At 43.5% G+C, this 19,172-nt stretch overlaps 1 protein-coding gene across 5 annotated transcripts in view; it reads left to right on the plus strand.

Annotated features, from left to right (window-relative positions):
* Nucleotides 1–19,172, plus strand: part of LOC101160009 (calcium/calmodulin-dependent protein kinase type II subunit beta) — a 35,825-nt gene that overhangs the window by 1,788 nt on the left and 14,865 nt on the right. For 4 of the 5 annotated variants that reach the window (XM_023960481.1, XM_023960478.1, XM_023960480.1 and 1 more), the window contains exons 2-12: nt 3,929–4,023; nt 5,042–5,101; nt 7,112–7,166; nt 7,464–7,529; nt 10,721–10,793; nt 13,105–13,207; nt 14,696–14,779; nt 14,856–14,950; nt 15,030–15,152; nt 17,291–17,374; nt 18,263–18,305. In XM_023960481.1, the coding sequence (XP_023816249.1) occupies nt 3,929–4,023; nt 5,042–5,101; nt 7,112–7,166; nt 7,464–7,529; nt 10,721–10,793; nt 13,105–13,207; nt 14,696–14,779; nt 14,856–14,950; nt 15,030–15,152; nt 17,291–17,374; nt 18,263–18,305 (881 nt within the window). Of the gene's footprint in view, nt 1–3,928; nt 4,024–5,041; nt 5,102–7,111; nt 7,167–7,463; nt 7,530–10,215; nt 10,289–10,720; nt 10,794–13,104; nt 13,208–14,695; nt 14,780–14,855; nt 14,951–15,029; nt 15,153–17,290; nt 17,375–18,262; nt 18,306–19,172 lie in introns of all 5 variants that reach the window. The other variant, XM_023960479.1, reaches the window with a different exon arrangement.

Below are 19,172 nucleotides of genomic sequence, written 5' to 3' on the forward strand. Positions count from 1 at the left end.
TGATTTGGAACACGTCAACAACATTTCTGAATGTGTGCTGTTTCTTTGACGCTTGCCAAACCCCAATCCCCTTATTTACTGGAAAATGTTCAGCACCGGTTTCACACCGACAACCCCGCACATCGAAAAAATTTCAAACCAAGTTACTTTTTTTTTCTAAATTAAATGAGCTTTCAGACCCAGAGAAACTCTGTGCCAGAAGCAACTGTTGATGCAAATATATTTATGGATATTTGATCACATATTACTTTTACTCTTCACAACCAGCTGGTGACTCAGCCCCTCCCACACACTGCTGAATATGGGTCACACATACATGTGAGCTTTGAGGAAAAGATGTTCACTTCCATCCTGAATGTTAAAATGTGATCCTTTAATTTTGAATACACGTAAAGGTTACACGCCTCTAAACAGACTTTGGTGTAACAGAGAGCGTCGTCGGCCGTTGAGGGCAATAGGAAAATTGAGAAACGGGTGAAAATTATTGATCAGTGACCTGATCAAAACGGGCTGTCTGTGGGAGGAATATGTCAAACCTGTGCGGGTCATGCAGGGTGGTCCGTAGACCGCTCAGGGCACATTTTTTCCTGCGGGCGACAGCTCGTAGAGAACACTTCTACAGCACACATTTTTCATGACGTTTTAGGTTTTTCTGTTATCAGACACGGTCCTGTTTTTTTTTCACATACCTGACATCTTTCGACGGATGTCCAACGACGACTACCGACGAAGACGGAAGACATCCGTCAACCATCAACCACAACCGTGTCTGATAATAGAATAACCTAATAAGTCAGTTAAAAATACAGACACTTTGAATTTTATTGTGTTTGTAACCGGTAAATCCAACGTCCATGACTGGGTTTGGGGCACAGAGGCCCCCGCCTTTGACCGTCACCCAAACCACATGGAACAAGCCCCTTTTGAGGTCTCCTACGGGTGGTGGGGTCATGGGAGAGTGGTCCCACATTGCCCCTTGAGGCTGAGCCCAACCGGGGCTCGTTGGAAGAGCCACAGTCACCAGGCGCCCGGCAGCGAGCCCCAACCCCAGGCCGGCTCCAGAGTGGGGCCCCGGTGACGCCAATCAACGCCAAGCTCTCAAAAAAAGGGGTAGTTTGCCATCTCACAAAGCGTGTCGTGTCCTTGCCCCAGGGGGAGGAGTTTAAACATCTTGGGGTTTTGTTCACGAGGACCGCAGCGTGAGATCGACAGGCGGATCGTTGTTTATGTCTTCAGCACGGGAGCTTTAGCCCCAGTGACGTTCTTTAAATTACTGCAACTCTTCAACCGTTTTTCGCCGTTCATGCAATTCCAGCGCATTCTGGAGCGGAGAAAGAAACTTTAAGAACTTTACAGCTGCTTTTTCTCAGAATCTGTTGGAAAAATGCTTTAAGAGTTTTCCTAATTTAAAGGACGTCAACACTGAGGCGACAGTTCTGGTGTGATTAGTTTACCAGAATCCTCATAACTCTGTTGCAATAAATATAAATAGCTTTTAATGTTAATGTACGTCTAAGAAATCCTAAACCATGATGCCTCCACCACCATACCTTGGAACTGAGCGTTTTTAACTTCATCTCCATTGTTAAAATCTCGTGAATTTGACCCAAAAAAATCCTAAAAGTATTTAAAGACATAAAGAATTCACTCTACTTCTTTTACTTCTTTGCGTTTGGGTTCAAAAGAGGCAGAAGGAAGCAGATATCAGACCCTGAGCTGAACTAATCCAGGTTTTGGCCCCAAATCTCCCGTCTCCCACCTGCCCTGCAGGTAACCAGCAGCGTTGGCGCTGTGATGCTGTAGGGTTTCAGCGAGCGCCGGGATCCTCGTGATGCATGCGAGCTGGAGAGCTGGTGAAAAGCGGGGGCTCTGAGGGGAGTGTGAGGGCTTCATTGTGTAACAACACCGAGGTAGGACAAAATTAGCAGTGAGGAATGACAGAGGCGGTTATTTCTGTCTGTCTCTGCAGGCTGTGATGAGCAACGGTGCTGTTTAAAACTCCACCGCACAGCAGACCATTAAAGTCCTCCATTCTCTTATGTTTCGGTTTGATGTTGCTCATTGAAGTGAAACCGAAGAACCAAAACGCTTCTTTGAACGTTTCCTTTCAGTCAGATTCTAGATGATTCCAGGTTTAGGATTTGTTCACAGATAGTTCAGCACGAGGCCGCTTTAACCCGTAAGATCGGACTTCTTTCAAGTCGTGGTTCCTCTGCTCAGTGCTCGGGGGTTTGGTCACCGAGGGGCGAGCTTCCTCTGGCGCCATCGCTGAATGAGAACGCCGCATTCCAAAGTTACGACAACTGTGATTCTCAGGGTTTTGTGTTTGGTTTCTACTGCTAAATACGGTGGCCGAGAGCGGCGAGACACGCTTACATTTAAGATACAACAACAACAAATCCCAGAACAAATGAACAAACAATGGAACACAACAGCAAATCACGGAGCAAACGGCTGAGTCCTTGCCGGTGAGATCAAAACACGACAGCAGAAGAACGAAAGCGAGCTGCTGCTAACGGAAAGGGAAAACCGTTAATAGCGGAAGTGACGTGAAAACTTCACCTTGCTAATCATTGTTGTCGTTTTTAATGTAGAAATACTTTTGGACTGTTTCATGTATTTATAATGTCCACATAAAGAAAACAGTAATGAATAACTTTAAAACTCATCAGTCAAATATATTTCAGTGCAACAAGGTAAAAAATAAATAAATAAAAGTTCACTATTTACCAGTAAGACAGATATCTAACAAAAAGCAGCTGGTTAAGAAATGCCATTTTTCTTGTTTTTATGATCTGCATTCACACAAAACATTGAAAAGCAGATGTTCTTTCATCAAACCTCCAGAACAAAGAAAAACTTCTGCGGTTTCTTAAAACATGGCGCCCTTCTGTGACGCGTTTGACAAATGTAAAGACAAACGTGGTCACAAGACTCTCTGGTTTGTTTTGGCATTCATCTGAAGCCTTGTAATGACCTAAAGAGATGGGCGGGGCTAACAAAAAATTCTCTGCCTGCAGTTACAACAAATGCCCACTGACGTCACTCTAGAGCGGGCAAATGTGCAAACGTCAGTTCATAAAAGCGCCTTTGCACCTTCATGCAACGCTTTACGCTAGTAACCTGAAGCGTTGCATATTGGGGCAAAGTCAGCATGAGTCAGTAACTTTTATATATTTACCTTCTTGACTTTAAATCAATAAATCAATCAATAATTAGTTAATTATTAAAATGGAATTAAGAAAAGTGCATCCGTTTTCTGTGTGTTATGTTAGCGTTGTGGGCGTGGTTACGAAAAAAAGGTTGCCAGGAGAATTGGAAAGTTTGCATCCGATCGGACGTCCTTCCCAGCGGTTCAGCAGCAGGTTTTATGGTTGTGGAATTTCATGTTTTTAATGACTAATCCAGGTGATTCTGGAGGATCATTTAATCCCATCCGTTATCCCTTGTGCTATCCTAGGCACTTTAACATTGGGAGTTGGGTCATCTAGACCCACTAGACAGTGCTCTGAACCTTTTTTCTTCAATGATTTGTGATCTTCACTGGTGTCCATGGATTACATGAAATCTTTCCACCTTTATCCACCTTTGTCATGGTAGGGAGAACACTTCAATGTAAGGGTGGGGTCATCTGGACCCCATTCAGTAAAGGTTTGCAGATGGACTCGATGGTTTTGGCCCTGAAAAGACTCGTCTGGACGTCTGGCTCTTGAGGTTTGGAGTTGTCTGATTGGCTGTTGTTGTTGTGTTGGTGGTTGCTAACCAAGCGTTTGGCGTTTTCAGGCTAACGATGACTGCTGGGTTTGACGCTTTGACTTCAGGAAGAGCTGGAGTCCCGCCTCCCCCGCTCAGACGTCCGTGTTCCTGCTGACCGAGCTTTTCCAGCCACTGACACTCTTTGCCTTCGTCTTCTCCTCTCTCCTCTCAGGGGGGCCTTCTCAGTGGTGCGGCGATGTGTCAAACTCTGCACGGGTCAGGAGTACGCCGCCAAAATCATCAACACCAAAAAGCTGTCGGCCAGAGGTGAGGGGTCGCAGCCGGCGTCGGATGTTCTGACGTGTTCTCAGAAGTCTCTGAAGCGCCGTTAGCATATCTTAGCGCCTGCTAGAGGCGAGCGTGTGAAGGCTTCGCGTCTGTTCATCAAAGCCGGGGATTCAGTCTGGATCATCAAAACGATCACTTTGTCCTTTAACCGACCCAAAGAAAGGAACATGACGAGTTTGTCTCCTTAAAAACCCCTTGAGGTGCAGAAATGAAGACCCTGTCAGTCCAGATGTGATTCTCGGTCTTCGGCTGATCAAATACTGAGGAAACGCCTCAGAATAGAATCTCTGCGGCGTTTTTGCCGCTCACAGGCGAGGACGGCCTGGCGGTGAGCTCTGGATCCCAGCAGCTGCTCTGACAGGAGGAAGTTTGTTCCTGACGACTGACTCAGACGTGTCGGTTTGAACCGCAGGCTGGACCAGCTGTCGCTCTAATGAAAGCAGGAGCCTCTGCTCCTCCACTCATCTCCTCTGCTTCACTTTTCTTTATATTTGTTCGATCGCGCCTTTCCTGCATTCAAACCTTTGGTGTTTATTCTTCCTTTTTCCCTGTCAGTCATTCAAAAGGCCTTCACCTTCCTCAAACCCGACTGCAGAAAGCATCAGTTCTTTCTGTTTTTGTGCTGTGAGGATGTGGTCAAACCTCCCTGCAGCAGCAAAAACTCTTTTACTATTTTCCAAGTCTCTGGGTTAGGATGTGAAATAACTAAGATGGAAGAATCCACTCTGGATCCGGCTTTGGGATTTAGGTGAGAACATCCTCACTAGTTTATAATAAAAAGGACCGTTCTGCTGAGGTTGGAGGGATGATGAGCATCTGGAACCTTCAGGCTGTTGTGTGTGAGCTCCTGCATCTGTCCTGTTCGTCCTCTTCCACAACCTTTAAAAGTCAGAGCCGGAATTTCACGGTTTCTCTTTCCCAGAGGAAAAATCAGGGCAGAAAAGCTTTCATTTCTTAAGCTGCTTCGGGAAAATCTTCTGTCCAATTTGTCTTGCAGACCATCAGAAGCTGGAGAGAGAAGCCAGGATCTGCAGGCTCCTCAAACACCCCAACATTGGTGAGCAAAACCTGCAATCCCCCCCAAATACCCCACTGATGGCATGAACGGAGCCCCGACATGCTAGCTCAAGCCCCTCGCTGTTAAAGGCTACTTAGCGTGTAAAGACAATGGCGCCACCACCAGGAGGACCGCTACACTTTCATCTATTAGATTAGATCTACTTTATTCATAATATTTGATAATATTGATTCATTTATACTTTAATTTATATTTCCATCCTATTGCAGTTTACGTAATTTACGTAATTCCATTGAATTTGGAGAAAAGCGGCTTTGTACTGTTATGGGCTGCAAAACGGATTTTCTTTGTGTCAGAATCAGCTGGTTTACGTTGATTGTGCAAACACTTTGCTTCGCTAAGTTTTGGAATTACGTTAATAATTAAACAGGTGAAGAGTTACGGTGGTCGAAAGAACAACGTCAACACTGGAGCAGTTAAAGGGTTAAACCTGCTGGTTCCATTTCAGGCCAAGGTTGTGTCCGAAGTCCCACCCTAACGTCTAACTACTAAAAAAACTACATAGTGCTAACATGTAGAGCAATGAATTTGAAAAGCAATTCAGACACCAAGCTCTCTACGGTTTATATGACGTCATCGATTTCAAATTAAAATGAGCCTTTTGTGATGATTATTTATGAGTCCACTGTCTTCTGAAGATGAAAAAGTTGATGGTTTATTGAAAAATTACATTTAAATAATTTTTTTTGGTAAAAATTGTTCCGACGCAATGCATTGTGGTCTATGGTCGCCGATCTAGTGAGCATCGATGGACACTGGTTTTTCGCAGAGAAATCAGGGAAATTTCTAGGAATTTGCAATTGTAGATCCGGACAGCAATACAAAATGGCGAACGCACTGTAGTGCACTATGTAGTGCATAGGGAATGTGTCCAAACTGATTCGGACACATTCCAAGTGAACGCATGTGAAGAACTGACCCTAACCCTGACATGCACAGCTAAACATGTCATGTTGAACCACGCAGCCGCTCACACTGATGACATCATTGCAGTGGAGAATCCAAAGGAAGTGACGTGTTTAGCGCTTACATCAACACTGCCTCCGTTGGCCCATTGATTGGTGGGGCAGCCGTGGTGCAGAGGTAGAGCGTTCGACCTCCAATCAGAAGCTTGCATGTGTCGAAGGGTCCTTTGGTGGACACTGAACCCCATGTCGATGGTCGGTGGCGTGACGCCCGGTTTATACTTCATATTGGCGATCGTCAATCACCTCAAGTGGCGTTCGTCCTTTTCAAGCCCGGCGCGTTCGTCTCCAGCGTTCTGTATCCCTGCCAGGATGTATGCCGACAGCGTCTTGGGAGCCGACTTCCTCGTCAACGTCATCATCTTTGGGAATGCTGAAAAAAAGTGCCACTTTTATCTATTTTAAAATCTCGCCATTCGGACGTGATTGTACTGCGACCAATCGCAAGCCAGTTTGTGAATGGAGAAATTCCCTTCTAGCGACCGGAAGGGTGTTACATCGCTGTAAAATATAAACCGGGCCTTAGGCAGCGGCGCCACCATCAGCGCGTGAATGCGTGCGTGGCTAACGAGACTGCGTCCGTAAAGCGCTTTGGGCCTTGATTAAGTTTGGAAAGTGCTGTGTTAGAAAACGCCATGTTGGTTCCTCTAATGTTGTCCAAACCTGCAAAGGAAGGAAGTATCAGAGGAATTGGACCCTTAAGGGAAGACTGTCTTCCACTTTTAGCTCAGAAGCTGCGAGCAGAGCTGCTGCAGACGCCTGGCGTGTCCGTCCTCTGAGAGGAGCAGACTGCGACAACCCTGAGCGCTCGGCGTTCGCAGCGCTGACAGATTTGGGCTTGGTAGGTGTCACTCAGTGACAAGTTGCAGCCGCTCTGCGTGACACAGAAGCAGCAAATCTGTCAGCCTGACGTCAGAAAAAGCCGCCGGCCTCTGCGGCCTGGTGCGGGCAGAACAGCCTCATCAGCTTTTTCAGGCGGCGGCGGCGGCGGGTCGCTGCTGAAACCCTCTCATGTCTCTTTCAGTCCGCCTGCACGACAGCATCTCCGAGGAAGGATTCCACTATCTCATCTTTGACCTGTGAGTTTCTTCCTCCTTCCTTCCCTCTTCCATCCTCACTTCATCTCTTCCCGAGCAGCCCCCCCCCCCCTCTATTGCATAACATGGCCCCCACCCCTTCCTGCTTGCAGCTCCTACATTAGCGCACCCACAGCAACACTCCCCCGCAACGGAGCCAGTCTCCATAGCAACCTGGTAGGAGAGAATCCTGCAGCCGGGGCTTCCCCCTAATGAGGACATCCCCCTCCTGTCCGTGTGTGCGTTTGTGTGCGTTTGTGTGTGTGCACAGTCACAATGCTGTCGTCCGTCTCTCCTCAGAGTGACAGGGGGGGAGCTCTTTGAGGACATCGTGGCAAGAGAATACTACAGCGAAGCAGACGCCAGGTAAAAAGACCCCCCCCACACTCCCCCCCCCCCCCCCCCTTCCACGTTCCTGCAGATCTGCAGCCCAGAGCTCGCCGCCCCTCATTAGGGCAAATCTGACACGTTTTCTCCTTCCTGGACCTGCAGACCCTCAGCTCCAACACACCACACCTCTGCAGGCTCTTCTGAGAGCCAAATCAGGGCTGAGGAGCTTTTCCCACAGAGGGAAAAAAAATGCCCACACACCCACGCTGTAAGCCCCTCAGGAGGTAGACTTAAATCAATTTGACGGTGGAGGCGGTTTGTGAAAGCAGGAGAGGAGAAAAAACCAGGGGACGGGAAAATAAAAGGAAAGAGGCGGAAAACGAGCAAACAGATTTGTATTCTAATCCCAAACGTTGAGACGGCGTCCTGTTGGATCCTCTGCAGTTTGGTGAGCGCGCTCAGATTCAGCCTTCAGGTTCAGAACGCAGGTGGGAACACGAGGCTCGACCAAGACTTCTGCTCCAGGAGCTGTCTCGGTTCGGTTCTGCTTGAAGGTCCAAAGTAACAAAATGTTAATCAAGAATCAAAAACCTGGAGACCCACTCCGAGGAAAATCCTGCTTTTTTGTGTTTTTGTAACATTTTTCTGATGACAGAGGACATTTATGAAGTATAAAAATGTTGAGAAATTAGAAATAAATGAGTAAAACCAACAACAAAAAACAAAACAGCGGCCATATTTGACCCAGTGGGTTCTCTGCGGTTAAGATTCGATATATAAATGTTTTTATTTAATGCTTTCCAACCATAATTAGGTCCAATCGTGAATAATTTAGGTTTTTTTATTCAAGACATTGTTTACATCATAATCCTCTCTTACTTAAAGAAAGTCATGACTGTAGTTTCCTTTGAACGTCCGTCAGTTCAGCAGAAATGACTCATTTTAAAGCGTTGATGGAGTCTTTGTGGATGAATCTATAGTTTTAAATTGTGTGTATTTTACTCTCCTGGCCTGTCACTATAAATCAGCAGCTTCCCGTTTGTTTTTTCTCCTCCTCTGGACGTCACGGTCTTCAGATACGTTAGCGTCAAGGCGTGTTTCGGCGGGAACAGGGTCAAATCGGAGCATCCAGACAAAACCGCAGTAAAGCAGGACGTCTGAACAAATGGCGCTCTGTGACGGAATCGTCGATATTCTGACGATCATTCGCTTTTAACGCTTCATTGCCTTCACTTCCCTCACAGCTTCACAACAAGCTGGATCCTCCTCTTTTACCGGGAAGATGGCGAAGGTTTAAGGACGCCGTCTTCCTGCCAACAAAGCCCATTTTTACGCAAAGCTTCGTTTGCCAAAGAGGATGTCTGGAACCGTTCCGAGTAAAAAAGGACGCAGCGCTCCGTTTCCGTTGCAACACATTGAGGCCAGATGCGGGCACGGAGCGCTCCGGGAAAAGCCTTTTTCCCGCTCTGGCATTCACAGAACGAGCGGCTCCAGATCCTTTTTTGGAAACACGAGGGTTGAACTTTTCAGGCCTCTTCATTTTCCTTCATGAAAGAAAGACGGCTTCAGAATTCGACCTGTTATTGAAATCCTCCTGAATAAATGATACTGTGTTCCAGCAACGAAAAAAAGACTCTATTTGAGAAATTTGAAGTAAAAGAGACAAAAGGTGGAACGGTTTTAACATTTTAGCTGCTTTATTTAGCAGATGTATTGTTAAAAACTGTCTGTGTTACCTGCTTGCTTTCACTCTGTGTGTTTTTTCTGTGTTGACTTTGTTGTGCATCAGTTTTGTGTGTTTGTGTGTGGGTGGGCGTGGCCTGTTCACTATGCTCAAATCATTGACTATCTACGGAAACTGGACTGAGCGAGTATGACATCGTCCATAGAAAACAGCTTCAACCAAATGAAGTCTAATCAATCGCCTTTTTTTTTGCGATACGGACGCCGCCATGTTGGAGCCAGACGAACTCAGCAAGCAGTGATTGGTCCAAGCCGGTCTGAGCCATCGTTTCTATAAAAACCACTCCCACCAAGGAGTGAGCTTTTTGGAAGGTTACACCCCTACCACCGTTTATTACTTGAATAACTTGAACTACAAAAAAGAAAAAACATGAAAAAAATGAGGATTTTTCACAATTAAATATAAATCAACAATGAAATCCAGTAGTTTGTACAAAAATACTTAAGAAACAAAATGTGACCACGGAGGTTCTGTAAAAGACCAGATTGTAGAAAAACTGAAGGAATCTCTGTGCGTCGGGAGGCTTCTCTTCATTGGACACCTGTGATCTTTGGGAATCCCTCCATGATCCCTTCAATGACTAAAGGAGACGCGCTTTTAGCAAACTGGACTGCTGCTACCCAATACCGGCGCTAGCTACAAAAAGACTTGGTGTCATAGAATATTAATTATTAATTTCTTCTCCATGATGACTAATAAAGACGCCGTCCATATGTCACTCCCAAATCTGAGTCCCTTATTGGTCGAAGTTCAACCGTTTTAAGAGTCTTGCGTGATCGCTAGTTTTGAACGTGTTTTTTACGCGCGTTTACATTAACGTTACATCGGAAGTGGTCGCTGGAATTTGTGTTTTCCAGGCCGGGTTTAAACGCAGCACAAACCTGTGTAAGAGCACCCCCCCCCCCCCCCCCATCTTCCTCCCCCTTCCCATGATGCCGTGTTGATCTTCTGTGTCCCGCTGTGGTTTTGTCTCCGCAGTCACTGTATCCATCAGATACTAGACAGTGTGTCTTACACTCACCAGCATCAGATAGTGCACAGAGACCTGAAGGTGTGTTTCTGTTTCCCCGTGTTGCATTCACATGCCTGTGTCTCCTGCTGGATTTTTGAGCTCCTGCTTGTGCCTGCTGTCTGTCTGTCTGTCTGTCTGTCTGTCTGTCTGCGTCCTCCTGAGTCCGCTCGTCTTCAGCTTTTGTGTTTGAGGTTTTGGTAAACTGGAACGGTTAGAGGGGGGGCCACTGCCTCAGAGTCACCCCCTCCCATGTCCAGCTTTTTCCTGAAAACAGAAGAAGCGGCGCCTCCTCCTCTTCCTCCTCGTCCTCCTCTTCCCTCCACAGACAGTTTTTTTCTGTGAGGCTGAAACTATTCTGAGTGAGTGAGTGAGTGGCGGTGTGAGAAACACTTCTGCTGCCTCTGCATGAACCGACCGTCTGGGGGTTGAATGCGTTTGGACTAACCTGCTCCCCCTGCTGTCCGCATGCAGTCATTGCATCCAGCAGATTCTGGAGGCCGTGCTCCACTGCCATCAGATGGGGGTGGTCCACAGAGACCTGAAGGTGAGTCACCGGCAGGGCTGCACCTGTTTGTTTGTTTGTTATCAATGTTTTCTTCACAAACAACGACACAAAACTCTGCAGATTCGTCAGGAGAGAACTTTAAGAAGTCTATAAAAAGGAAAAGGTCAGCATCATTGCTCAAACAAATGCATGTTGACTGGAAAATAAACCAGCATTTCTGATGAACTCCTGCCGCTCTGCAGAAACTACGTCCAAGAAAACGACAGATTTTGGCTAAAAAGAGGATCATTGTAATTGAAAGACCACTGCTTTGAAAATAGATCCAAAGATGATTGGATTTGGGACTAGAAGTTTTTATTTTCATCTGGCTAAATATGTTAAAAAACACTTGATAAATAATTGAGGTTAAATATATTTCCAGTTTGTTATTACACAAACTACATTTGGCTTATATTTAACAAAGCAAAGACCCTTTTTTGTCCTTTATTATCTTTCGTTCACCTCCTCCTGTCGGCTGTTTGTGTCTATAGTGCCCTCTACTGGCAAAAAAACAAACACATTTCCCATTACAGCGATAACCCTTAAACAGCTGAAGTTCCAGTCTTGACATTCTTTGAGTTACCGTAACTCGGCAAATAACGTAACTCCAACAGCGGCTTTGCTCCAATAAGTAACATTTTAACATCAAAGAAGCATCAGAATGGCGTTGATTGTGCTTAACGATACGGCAGTGAAGAGCTTGTGTTATTTGCCGTCGCCGATGACGACTCAGATGTTAAAGGGTTAAATTAAAAAATGTTCCAAATCCACGGTTTGACCAAAAAATGAATGTTTTAGGTAAAGTTTTGCACTAAAACCTTTCGTTCTTTCTCTGTTTGTGTACAGAAGTTTTCCTTTCATTCCATCACTGAGTTCTTTTCCTTTTAAAAGTAATTCTTCCATAAACCAAAATGAATCAACAACAAAAAAACCTTTGTGATTTAGCAAAAAGCAACTTTTCTTCATTTTGTTTTGGAAACAAATGTTCAGGGGGGAAACCTGGGAGTCAAATCAGAGTCTCTTTTATGCTGATGATATGTTTCTTTTTTTAACCGTCTATCTATGGGCTATCACAGAGAGGAGGCCTCATCCCTCCACCTAAAACTGTTAAAGTGCAGTTTTAATCCTAACAAGAAGAAAATGAGCTTTTAGCTCAGTTCTGTATCTAAACCTGGTCTTCAATACATTTGTCTCCCTGTTTGACTCCAGCATGAACTCATCACCTCCTACTTTATGTGTAACCAGATTCCTTGTTAGCTCTAGCATCCTAGTTGCTAACCTAGACAAGCCAACAGCTAAACTTTGCAGATGTTTTTTTCCATAGTTGTGAACTTTCTTGTTCTAGGTGTTTGATGGCTGGTAAGTGCAGAGAAAGCATTGAGTCCGCATGTCTGTGCACGACAGTGAGCCTGAATTTAAACATGCATGTGCTGAAAGTGTCGTGCATGCACCGAATGGTTTATAATTTGAATAAAGTTTAGAGTTTGCTCAGACAGTTTATCGCAAATTACAACAACAATGTAAGTCAGGCGACGAACTCCAACAGTGTTGAAGCAAATGTGCTGCAAGAACAATCCTCTGCTGATTTGAGAAACACCTGCATCCGTTTGAGAATCGCTGACAAGACTTGAAAAGTTAACACTGATTCACAACTGATGTTTAAGGGGAGATTTAAGGAGAAACATTTAAATGATGGATTTTACAAAAGGTGCTTACTTTACTTACATTTAGGGAGCCTGCATCATTTTTCCCCCCATTATTATCGGGATTGTTTTAGTGTCAGATGCTAAATATTCAGTCTGTATTAAATTGAATAAACTTTTTTTTTTTTTAAAGTGAAATGCATTTTATTTAGATCCATTGGCCTCTGTGAATGAATGTGTAAATATAATTGATTAGGCTACCATGATGGTCGAGGCAATTTTTTCTAAATGAGAATAAAACAGGTTATTTTGTTTTTATGTTACTGGTCCGGCCCACTTAAGGACAGATGGGTTGAATGTGGCCCCTCAACCAAAATGAGTTTGACACCCCCCCCCAGTAGATGCAGTAAACATTTTCAATAAAACCAAATTTCCACTTTGAAAAAAAGTCAAACTTGAGTCAGGAAAACTTTTTTCTTTTTTTTTTTCCACAGCGCAAAGTAAAAATAGATTCTGAGCTAAAGTGTTCTTCTAGCCGGTTGTTGTTGTTGTTTTGTTTATTTTGGGCTGTTGGAACAGTCTGGAGGTTACTTTCACTTAACCTGGGCAGCGCTGCCCCCTGGTGGACAGTCCTGACACGGTCCTGTGGCGTTTTTCTCCACCTGCAGCCGGAGAACCTGCTGCTGGCCAGCAAGTGTAAGAACGCCGCCGTAAAACTGGCCGACTTTGGACTCGCCATTGAGGTCCAGGGAGACCAGCAGGCTTGGTTTGGTGAGTCCCACAAAGAAAATGGTTCTTCTGAACCGCATCCAGGTCTATCTACATGGAAAAAAAAACTGTCATCTTTATCCACTAAACCAAAGACAAAAGCATGAATGGAAACTTACTGCAATAAAAAGACTGGATTTAATAGTTTACCTTTAAAATGGAACTTATGGATACTCATCTTTCTCTTGCTGTGGTTAAAACTGACATTACTAAATAGAAAACGTCTTTTTTATCATAAATGACTACATTTGGCAAAAACCTTTTTTTTTTTTACTATAATCTTACTGTAGTAAACTTGTGCACAGCAGTTGTTGCTCTATTTTAAGTCCTTAAAGTCCAAAAACACCATTTTCCTGGTGGGTCTTTAATGTGAGCAGCTCATTGTCTCACAACACAAATTTGTCATCAAAAACTATGTATCATTATAGTAATGCATGTTCTTTGCTGTAGACACATGAGTTCTTCTCTGTTAAAAGTAAAGACCCACTTTGGGCGGGGCTAAAAGCTCCCTGCTCCATTCTGATCATCCACCGGATCCCCGAACGTCTTTGTTTTCCTGGGCTGAGCTGGAATCTGGATCTAAACTGTACAGCTACAATATTGCTGCCATTTTTGTTGCACTGCTAATATTTAGTCTGTGTCACGCAGCCACTACGTGCACTTTATAAGTGTTTCTTGGGTTCATTGATGTGCTCAGATGTCCGTCGAGGGTTTCTGCTGACGTGAATTCGGTTTTGAGCTGTTAAAAAATGTTATTTGGTCAAGAATTACGCAGTTTACGAATATATTACATAATTTATACGCATATATTAATTTTTACATGTTGTACATGTTTTTGCAAGATAAATATGCCAATTTGTGACTTTCCACAACCGTTCCACGTATTTCTAACAGACTTTTCACGCATGAATCCCCGATGTATAACTTTTATGTTGCGTATGAGGCGCACATGTCAGGTTAAAATTACGTTATTAAAGCACGAATCACTAATAAATTACACATGAACAGCACAATAATCACACGCTTCATGTTCTACGTTGGTTTCCGTGCTCTTTGCGTTGTTTATTCGTACTTCTTCCATGGTTTTAGTGTGGTTCATTCGTGACACATCGGAAAATTTCACGTACAAACCACAACTTTTCTCATTTTTTCCACGTAGATTCACGTACGACCAATTTTCATCCGTGCAATAAGCGCTAAAAGTTTGTAGCGGCTGTATGATACGGCCTTGAGGTTGGTATTGTGAGGGGCTGCAAGCTAGCGGGAGAGAGGTGAATTTCTAATGAACTTCCGCCGCTCTGCAGAGACTAGGTCCCAGAAAACGACCGAGGTTTAGTAGATTTGGGCTAAAAACAGCATCATCTTAATTCAAAGACCACTGGAAACGCCCTGAAAATGGATCAGTAGATGATCGGAGCGGGACTTTGAGATGAAGCTCCTCTCAACAAAATGCTGAACTGCAGCTGAAGGTGGTGTCATTTTTGCCTACAGGTTTTGCAGGAACTCCTGGATATTTATCCCCAGAGGTGCTGAGGAAGGAGGCGTACGGCAAACCTGTTGACATCTGGGCATGCGGTACGTCTCTGCGCCGCCGCCGCCGCCTCCTCATGGCTGGCTGTGGCTCAGACCCAGACTGTGTGTTTGCCTGTAGGAGTGATCCTTTACATCCTTTTGGTTGGGTACCCTCCGTTCTGGGACGAAGACCAGCACAAGCTCTACCAGCAGATCAAAGCCGGAGCGTACGACGTGAGCCTCAGCCTCGGCTTCTCTGTCACTTTACATCAAACCGTCTTCTGTTTGTGATGCAAACGTGGGCGCGCTTTAGTTTCCCTCCCCAGAGTGGGACACGGTGACCCCGGAGGCGAAAAATCTGATCAACCAGATGCTGACTATCAACCCAGTCAAGAGGATCACAGCTCAGGAGGCCCTGAAGCACCCATGGGTCTGCGTAAGTCCAGCACACAGCGGATCAAACACCGGCCGTTTCTGCAAAATAATCCTAGAAAGTCGGTGGGATCTCAAAATACAATGTTTAAAAGCAAAACATTGCATAAAATCAACCATTAAATTGTCTAAAGGAGTTCAAATAAAACCCAAAAGAAACTAAAATAAAAAATAAAAAAGATTTATGGCTGAAAACTATATTAGAAAATGCAAATTATAATATGTCAGATTAAATCTAAAAGGCTGTAATAAAACCGAGCCACAATTAAACAATGACTCATTGAGAGAATATGATGAGTCATTGCTCTGCTCTTCATCCTTTTCTGGATAAAGAGGAGTCCGTCGGCACATTTCCAGTGATAGATAAGAGAGAAAAAAAACGACAAAAATGATGCAAAAACAATTACATAAAGTTTTAGTTTGGATGAATATGGAAAAAGAGAGAGATTCCTAAAAGAAAATGAGTAAAACGTTTGAAAAGTAAAAAAATAAGAAAAGAAACGTCCGAGGAGCCGAAACAAAGCTTAAGAACATGAACGTTATGGCAAAAATACGGAAACAGATTTGACTCTCCAAACAAAAAAAAGCCGAATGATGAAAAAAGTGCAAAAGCTGAAGGATGAAAAGTGGATTTCCATTATTTCACAGATTCGTTTCAAAGCTTGGCAGTGCAGCAGCTGGGTGATGCAGCCCAAAGGCTGGGATTCTGCTTAAATGTTGCTTGTTTCTATTTTCGAGACGCTGAGTGTTATGATTATCAGTTGCCATGGAAACGTTTGGAGCGATGTCCCTGCTTCTGGAATGAAAAGAAAATGCAAAGTTTAAAAATAAGGTTTGTAAACTCAACTTTTGTTTCTTGAAAGGAAATCAATTCTTCGTTTGAAAAATCACAACTCCGTTCGAGAGCCGCTCTGCCAACGACGATCGGCGGCCAACCAAATTTGGTGAAGCAGGAGTCTGGTTGCAGCGCTGCGACCACCTTCTAGTTAAAAATATCTAAAAGTCTTTTTTTTATGCATGTTCTCTCTGATTCTGCCATCAGTGCTAGGGATGGATATTACCCTACCGATGCCTAAACACTAAAGTCAATGCATATTTTTGGATCCATGAATTAAAGTTCGCTTCGGCATTTTGACTCCAGCTCCGCCCACCCTCACACCTTCAGCCATTCCTATATGGCCCCGCCCACTATTGATGAAGAGGTAATATGATTGGTTAGAGTTGGACGCCAAAACTGAATAGTAGTATCACATGCGTCAGTACCGGTACCAACCTGGCAAAGAGTACCCGTGGTACCCGTTCCTAATCAGGGCTGCCGTTTACATTTAATGCATTTTTGAAAGACTGAATTAAAATGGCTGCGTTTGGCCTGTATGCCACACTTTGGACATGTCCTAGTCGCGTTGAAATCCTTCCAGTCTGACCTGTGATGCTTAGTGTCAAGGAAGGAGCTACGAAATCACAATTCTATAGAGGTTTTGGTCTAAAATGACCATTGATTCAAGTCCATCATATATGGCCGGACACTCTACCCCCTTGGTCACTGAGCAGGTGAAAGGCAAGTGCAAAATAAAAGGAAAAAAACTGTCTTCAAAAACACTTGAATTGATGCTAAAAATGCTTAATAAGATCCTTTAAACGCTCACGGAAACACAAATCAAATGTTAAAATGTTATTTTTTATTACCTATGGATAAGTTTGGAGGTTGTTTTAAACGCTGAATATGTTTTAAAAATGTTAAAACTGCTCAGTGATGAGTTTGAAATAAGATTAAGAAGAAGCTTAAAAAACAATTAATTTAAAGAATTTTAAACTATAAATGAATGCAAAAGAACACAACATTGTCAATGACCCAACAAATCACAAACTAACAGCAGAAAATTTAGCTTCATAGCTAAATCTGACTTTATTAAGAGTAAATTGGACTAATTACTTTTCCTTTGTTGATTATTATAAAGTTTGCTCCAAAGAAGTCGTTTTATTCTATCTTAGTGCGTTTTTTCTCAGGAGATGTCATTTCCTCAGAAACGTCGACACATGGATGTAAAGCTGAGTTTCCTCCACAGCTGCTGCCCACAGAAACCTGTACGATCTGCTCCTCTGTGACCTTTGACTTTCAGCTTCTGCCTTTGTGCCTTGCAGCAACGCTCCACCGTGGCCTCCATGATGCACAGGCAGGAGACCGTCGAGTGTCTGAAGAAGTTCAACGCCAGGCGGAAACTGAAGGTACAGCCCAGCCGCACTCCCCGTCAGCTGATCGTTGGTTGACATGCCGCTTGTTCTTTCATTCCCGCCATGATCTTGTGTTATGAAGGGTTATTCAAGACGAGTTTTAACACGTCTGAGCCAACACATTTAAATGCAGACACAACCTTATTAGCTTAAACTGCAGGAACGTCAACATTTCCATTATATGCTAGCATAATATGCTAATGCTAATAAAAAAGGCTAATTGCTAGATTTTCTTAAGAGTCATAAAAATGAGCCAAATAAGATAACTTAATGCAATTTAATTTGCTAAATTAGCTCACAGGCTTTGCATCGCTAATTAATCTATAAAAAAGTTTAACTACATTTTCACCAGTTTTTCTTGTATTTAGTCAACAACATGACTAAATTTGCCAAACAATGTTATATGGGGTTGTTGCTCAAATTGTTGGTTTTGGAACAAAAGGAAAACCCGAAAAAAAGAAAATATAAGCCACGGTTGGCAATTAGCAAAATTTGCTACGCAAACTAGCATGACGCTGCTGTCAGCTAAAATAGCTAATCAAGCTAGACTACCGCTAATATTAAACTCGATGTGTTTATTTCCCCCTAAACTTCCTAAAGGACTAAAACGTGCAGTACTATCCAGCAGTGTTCTGGATTTCTTTGTAATTCAAACACAACTTTTTGTTTTCACGGGAAAAAAAAGAATAAAATAACTTTTTAGAGTCTGAACACCAAACAGTGTTACGATCATTTAACTTCTAAAATCAGTCGTTTGGATCATTTTAGTTCTGTTTAAATTGGTAGTTATTGACAGTAATGTTTGATGTTAATGTTTTTTTTTTTACTAACAGCTGTGTTGTATTCAGAAGTCCTGTTTATGTTTCTCCTACTCCTCCTCAGGGAGCCATTTTGACCACCATGCTCGTCTCCAGGAATTTCTCAGGTAAGAAGATGAAGAAGAGAAAGAAGCTCATTAAAGGGCCTATATTATGCAAAATCAACTTTTGGAGCTTTTAAGTGTGTTATAATGTTCATTCCTCACCAAAACTACCCCAAAGTGGTATTCTGATCCATTCATTTTTGGGTATTCCTCTAAAAACCTCATTTCTGAGCACCAGCCCCTCCCAATCCACCTAAACGAGTGGGTTCTCACATTGTGACATCACAAAGTGAGGAGCTGTCAGCTCCACCCCCAGGCTAACAAACATGCTCACTTTCTGTGTGGAGCTAGCGGTGATCGGCTAAACGCAGTATGAACATCCATCTTTGGAAAAGTTCAGATGTTGTTTGTTTTCGTGGGAGAAATGCAGACGCGCTGCTGAAGCCGACTCTAGGATGATGTCATCAAATGGGCGGTAGCCACGCGGAGAGAAAGGCGGGGCCTCAGAGATCGAGTCCTCTTACTTCCTGGTGGGAAAACAAGCTGTGAAAATAACTTCGAAATAACGAAAATAACGAAAATAATAGTGTACCAAAGGGGATAAATGATCAAATTCATGGATATAGTTTAGTCTGAAAGCCTTAAGAAAAGCAGGACATTGAACCTTTAAACTCTCAAAGTTCAAACCTTCATAGAAAAAAGGTTTGTGTTACGCTGGCAAAATGAATGGATTCTGTTCAGGAGACACGGCACAGAGACGGTTGATTGACAGTAATCTACAGCCAATCAGGACACATAACACAATGTACTGAACAAGAAAGGTATAGTGTGAAACAGCGATAGACCATAGTATTCCATAGACCATAGTATTCCATAGACCATAGTATTTCATAGACCATAGTATTCCATAGATCATAGTATTCTATAGAC

Source organism: Oryzias latipes, chromosome 12 (assembly GCF_002234675.1).
Source record: "Oryzias latipes chromosome 12, ASM223467v1".
In the NCBI taxonomy this organism is placed as follows: domain Eukaryota; kingdom Metazoa; phylum Chordata; class Actinopteri; order Beloniformes; family Adrianichthyidae; genus Oryzias; species Oryzias latipes.